Here is a 6,133-nt window from a genome sequence, read left to right as displayed (position 1 = left end):
GGGGCGGGCGCTGCGGGCGCTGCGGGGGCTGTTCCGCTGCCCCTGCCTGGCGGCACGGCCCAAGGATCAGCGCCCGCTGCCAGCAGCACCGGGCCTGCCGATGGCGGCCGGCCCGCGGCCTGCCCGGCGCCCTGAGGGAGCCGCACGGGCCGCCTCGGCCTGCGCGTGTCCCTGCGGGCCCGGCCGGCCCCGGCTGCTCCCCAGCACCCCCGGGCGGCTCCCCGAGGCCAAAGGGCGCCCTGTGCCAGCCCCAGAGCCGCGGCCATGGGGACACTTGCTGCCAGGGGCTCAGCGCTACGTCCCAGCCCATGCTCCACTGCCGAGGCACCGTCAGAGTCACCCGCTGGCGCTGCCAGCCTGGCACCGCCATCGGCACCCCTGAGCCGTGTCCCCAGGGGCCACATCCACACGGCTCTTGCCCCTTCCAGGGACACTGACTCCAGCACCTCCCCGCGGCAACTTCTTCCAAGGCCTGACCACCTTGTCAGGGAACAATTGTATCCCAATCTGAATGTGCTCCTTCCCTGCTGGGATCTAAGGCCATTTCCTCTCATCCAGAAAGGATTCCATGCTGGTCCTTTGGCATTTTCTCCATGGTGATCAGGCACAGACACAGGAGGCTTTGCTCCCAGGACATGACTGAACACTGCCAGACTGTGACACGCACAATTCTAACATAACAAAAGAAAGTTGATTATGAGAAATAGTAGTTGCTAACCAAAAAAAGCCAAGACCCTAAAAAACCCATTAAAAAAAAAAAGCACAGAACCCCCGCAAAACCACAAAATGAAGAATAAGAATAAGAATAAGAATAAGAATAAGAATAAGAATAAGAATAAGAATAAGAATAGGAAAAAAAAAATAAGAAGCTGAAGCAGATTAAAATGTAGTAGTACTACAAAAGAATAAGGATAAGATTAAGCGTATGAGCAGTAATAAAAAGAATACAAATAAGAGTAGATATAAGAATAAGAATAAGAAAAAAAAAAGAAAATAATCAGACTAAGTGTAGAAATAAGGAAAAGAATATGAGTAAGAAAAAGACATAAGATTAAAATAAGAATTGAAAGAAGAAGTATAACATGAAGATAAAGAAGATCAGGAAAAAGAACAAAAAGTATTAAAAGAAGAAGAGCAAGTATAACAAGATCAAGAAGAAGAACAATAAATACCACATGAGAACAGGAACGAGAACAAGAACCAAAGGTATAAAAAGAGAAAGAAGGGCAAGAAGAACAAGAACAAGAAGTATACAAGAAAAAACAAAACCAACAAAAACAATAAGAAAAAGAAGTAAAATGGGAACAAGAAAACCAAGACCAAGAAGAATGAGAGGCATAAAAAGAAGAATGAGAAGAAGAAGAAAAGAAGAGCAAGAAGAATAAGGAGAGCAAGGAAAAGAAGAAGAAGACCATGAAGAAGATGAAGAAGAAGAAATATAACAAGAAGAACAAGAAGCAGAGACAGTGAGTGTGACTCATAGTCCCTCTGAGAGCCCCAAAGCTCTCCCCAGGCTCAGTGCTGAGGCCTTGCAGCACAGCGCTGCACGGGATGCAAAGCCATGCAGCAATGCAGAATGTGCTGCAAGAGACTGCCTCAAACTTCCCCCAGCCAGGGCAGGGCCCCGGGTGCTCCCCTGGCCCCAGTGTCTGTCCCTGTGCTGAGCTCCATGTTCTGGGGGACCCTGAGCACCAGGGACAGCTGATGGAGAGCGTCAATGGGACATGTTGGCATGCATGGAGGGGAGAAGATTTCATCCTCATCTGTTCCCTTTTCCTTTTTCCCCCTTCCCCCTTCCCCCTTCCCCCTTCCCCCTTCCCCCTTCCCCCTTCCCCCTTCCCTTCCCTTCCCTTCCCTTCCCTTCCCTTCCCTTCCCTTCCCTTCCCTTCCCTTCCCTTCCCTTCCCTTCCCTTCCCTTCCCTTCCCTTCCCTTCCCTTCCCTTCCCTTCCCTTCCCTTCCCTTCCCTTCCCTTCCCTTCCCTTCCCTTCCCTTCCCTTCCCTTCCCTTCCCTTCCCTTCCCTTCCCTTCCCTTCCCTTCCCTTCCCTTCCCTTCCCTTCCCTTCCCTTCCCTTCCCTTCCCTTCCCTTCCCTGAACTTCCCTTCCCTGAACTTCCCTTCCCTTCCCTGAACTTCCCTGAACTTCCCTGAACTTCCCTTCCCTTCCCTGAACTTCCCTTCCCTTCCCTTCCCAACTTCCCTGAACTTCCTTTCCCCTTTCCCTTTCCCCTTCCCCTTTCCCCTTCCCCCTTTCCTCTCCTCCTCCCTTCCTCTTCCCCTTTCCCTCTCTCTCTCCCCTTGTCTCTGCCATGCCCATTTCAATAAACCCCACACCACTGCTCTGACACAAGGCCTTCCCTCGGGCCCAGCCCTTCCTGACCATTTCATGCAGCACCTCACACCCAGGGGCTGCGAGCCCCAAGGCCAGGGCTGCTCCAGCCATTCCCAGAGCCTTGGGCTGCTCCAGGCGTGCCGGGGTGGCCTTTGTGGCACAGGCACCTTGTGTCACAGTCCTCGGTGATGCAGGACATTGTGGTGGCCACAGTCCTTTGTGACATGGCAGCTGCCCCGGCTGGGGGTATATAAGGGACAGTGCGGGCCCTGGGCTGGGCAGTGCCAGCAGAGCGGCTGTGTCCCAGGAGTCATCCGTGCCAGTGACATCAGACAGAGAGGAGGACAAGGCAAATCCCATCTCCCAGCCCCCCAGCCCCTTCCCAGCTGGCTGCAAGACCAGGCCCTCAGTGGGCAGTGGCTGGGGACAGGGGGCAGCTCACTCCTGCCCTTGTCAGAGGCTGAGGAGAAGGGGGCTTTGTCACCATGGACCAGGAGTGCAAATACCCCACAGCTGAAGAGCTTTGCCCACTGGAAGATGTCTGTCGCCGGGAGCTCTGCCTGTGGGACGAAGTGTCGGTGCAAGAGGTTCACCGGTGGGAAGAGGAAGACACATTCCAGGAAATGTCCCCCTGTGGAGCCATGACACAGCAGAAGGTGCGCCACTGGCAGGTAGGTGCAACAGTGCAGTGGCCAGATGGGACACAGCAGGAGCTGTCCCGGTGTGGAGAACGTGTGACAATGCAGGACCTGGATGACGAGGACGACGACAGATGCCAAGAGTTGTGCCTGTGGGAGGAAGAGGTGGCAGGCCCAAGGGTTTGCCCGTGGGCAAATTGTGCGGCAGTGCAGGAGCCATTCCAATGGGACTGTGAGGACGACACGTGCCCAGAGTTGTCCCCGTGCTGCGCGCTGTCCCCGTGCTGCCCGCTGTCCCCGTGCCGAGGGCTGTCCCCCTGCTCAGAGCTGCCCCCGTGCCGTGGGGGGTCCCCATCCTGTGTGCTGTCCCCGTGCCGAGGGATGTCCCCAGTCCCAGAGCTGTTCTCCGTTCTGCGTCCCGTGGATGAAAAAGAGGTCGCTGTGCACTTCTGCCAACGGGGAAAGGACAAGAAAGAGGGAGACGAGGAGGGAACCGAAGGAAAAGATGCCAGCACCCAAGAGAAGAACAAGGAGGCCCAGCCCGGCTCTGCCAGCACAAAGGGAAATGCTGGAGCCTCCTCAGGGAAAGCCCCTGGTGAGGGAGATCCGTCCCCAGACTCTGCTGAGCCACGGGATGCCGGCGCCCAGGAGGCATCCCAGGGGTAAGACCCTGCTGAACAACAGTAGAAGAAAGAGTAGTAGTAGTATAAAAGGATAAGGATAAGAATAGGAATAAGAATAAGAAATAAGAATAAGATTAAGAATATAAACAGCCTAAGATTAAAAAAAATGAAAGGAATGAGTGAGAAAAAGAAATAAGATTAAGAATTGAAAGGAAAAGAAGAACAAGAACAAAAAGTAGTAAAAAAGAATAAGAATAGGAGTAAGAATAAGAAATAAGAACAAGAATAGAAATAACAATAAGAGTAAGACGAAGAATAAGAAAATAATCAGCCTAAGAGTAAAAATAATGAAAGGAATGAGTGAGAAAAAGAAATAAGATTAAGAATTGAAAGAAAAAGAAGAACAAGAACAAAAAGTATAAAAAGGAGACGGAGAGCAAGAACAACAAGAAATATACCAAGATTAAGAAGAACAACAAGAAATGGAACAAGAATACCTAGAAGAGGAAAAAGAAGAAGACGAAGCATAAAAAGAGAAGGAAGGACAAGAAAAGCAAGAACATGAAGTATAACAAGAAAAGAAGAACAACAAGAAGTAGAACAAGAAGAACAAGAACAAGAAGAACAAGAACAAGAAGGACAAGAAGCAGAAGCAATGAGGATGAGTCATAATCACCCCGAGAGCCCCAAAGCTGTCCCCAGGCTCAGTGCTGAGGCCTTGCAGCACAGCGCTGCACGGGATGCAAAGCCATGCAGCAATGCAGAATGTGCTGCAAGAGACTGCCTCAAACTTCCCCCAGCCAGGGCAGGGCCCCGGGTGTTCCCCTGGCCCCAGAGCCTGTCCCTGTGCTGAGCTCCATGTTCTGGGGGACCCTGAGCACCAAGGACAGCTGATGGAGGGCGTCAATGGAACGCGTTGGCATGCACAGAGGGGAGAAGATTTCATCCTATGCTCTCTCTTCTGTGAACTTCCCTCCCCACTTAGCCTTGCCTTGCCTGGACTTGCCTGAAGTTGCCTGAACTCTCCTCTCCTCTCCTCTCCTCTCCTCTCCTCTCCTCTCCTCTCCTCTCCTCTCCTCTCCTCTCCTCTCCTCTCCTCTCCTCTCCTCTCCTCTCCTCTCCTCTCCTCTCCTCTCCTCTCCTCTCCTCTCCTCTCCTCTCCTCTCCTCTCCTCTCCTCTCCTCTCCTCTCCTCTCCTCTCCTCTCCTCTCCTCTCCTCTCCTCTCCTCTCCTCTCCTCTCCTCTCCTCTCCTCTCCTCTCCTCTCCTCTCCTCTCCTCTCCTCTCCTCTCCTCTCCTCTCCTCTCCTCTCCTCTCCTCTCCTCTCCTCTCCTCTCCTCTCCTCTCCTCTCCTCTCCTTCCATCTTTCCTTCCTTCATTCTCTCTTTTCCTCTCTCTCTCTGTCTTCCCATCCTTCTCCATTTTCTTTCCCCCTTTTCTGTCTTTTCTCATCCTCTCTATTCAGGCAACTCGGTTTTTTTATTTCCATCAACAATAAATGCTGCACAGATACAATGTTGTACCTTGTGACTTAATTTCAAGCTCGAACATGTAGTTTTAAAAGAACTGTTCCCCACAGTGGAACCCTTCCTTCCACCTTTTCTCTCCCTCTCTCATTTACTGTTAAATAATACCTACATTAAAACTGGAATGACTTTGAGGGTAGGAAGCTGAGCCTTCCCCCTGCACAGTTGTACAAGGGACAATGACTTCACAGGTACATGGCAGGAGTTAACCCTCTGCATTTCAAAAACCTTTCTAAAATTTTTTGACAGGAGTTGGCGCACAAATGTGAAAAAAGCCAGTGCCACCCTCAAGCTGTCGGTGTCCGACAGCTAAGAGATGAAAAACCTTTGGATTTGGTCACTCTAAGTGTGCTCTGGCCCCAGGGGATCATGTTCCTCCCTGTTAATGTGTTTACTTAGTGGTAGTTTTTATCTCGGGCAGCAGTGAGAGTTTAGCAAGGAGGAAAAGCAATGGGCGTGCACGTTCTCTAACATGTACACACGTAATTAATCACTTTATGCCAGCCCTGGAAATCGAGCAGAGAAGGTGCACTTGGAGCAACAGGAAATGGGCCATTTTAGCCCATTTGTTGGGCTTTTTCAGCCTGTGTGTGGTGACTTTAAATGGGGAAGGCTTTATACATTAATAACTCAGGAAGCAGCAAATAAATAAAACGCGAGACAGTTAATCTAAATTCAAGTGCCAGGGCTTGGGTCCAGCTTTGGAGGATAACACAGGAAGCTCCAAAGCTTGTGGTGCTCTTTGCAGGGAAAGTTTATCTTGCTGTGGCTGTGTGGCAGTGAGGGCTGGGGGGCCCAGAGGTGATGGTTTGTGCAGCCAGGGCAGCCCAGGGGGATGGGGTTGGCAGCTGAGGAGGGTCCCTGGCCCTCTGTGCACCTCAGCAGGAGCTGTGAGGCTTCCCAAGCTGACTGTCATCCATGGGCTACTTCACTTTCCAAGGGGGAAGACCGGTGGGAGAGGAAATCCGCTTGAGTGATGTGGTCTCTGCTTCTTCTGGATGGGGTTTGGACCTTCCT

At 51.7% G+C, this 6,133-nt stretch overlaps 1 protein-coding gene across 1 annotated transcript; it reads left to right on the top strand.

Annotated features, from left to right (window-relative positions):
• Positions 1-2,583: 2,583 nt before the first annotated feature.
• Positions 2,584-3,918, top strand: LOC135290863 (uncharacterized). The gene is made up of 2 exons (XM_064404875.1): positions 2,584-2,679; positions 2,788-3,918. Exon 2 carries the CDS (start codon positions 2,816-2,818, stop codon positions 3,632-3,634), a length of 819 nt encoding a protein of 272 aa, XP_064260945.1. The 5' UTR covers positions 2,584-2,679; positions 2,788-2,815; the 3' UTR covers positions 3,635-3,918.
• Positions 3,919-6,133: the final 2,215 nt, after the last annotated feature.

This window comes from Passer domesticus, chromosome Z (genome assembly GCF_036417665.1).
Source record: "Passer domesticus isolate bPasDom1 chromosome Z, bPasDom1.hap1, whole genome shotgun sequence".
Lineage (NCBI taxonomy): Eukaryota > Metazoa > Chordata > Aves > Passeriformes > Passeridae > Passer > Passer domesticus.
This window is presented reverse-complemented; position numbering and strand designations above follow the sequence as displayed.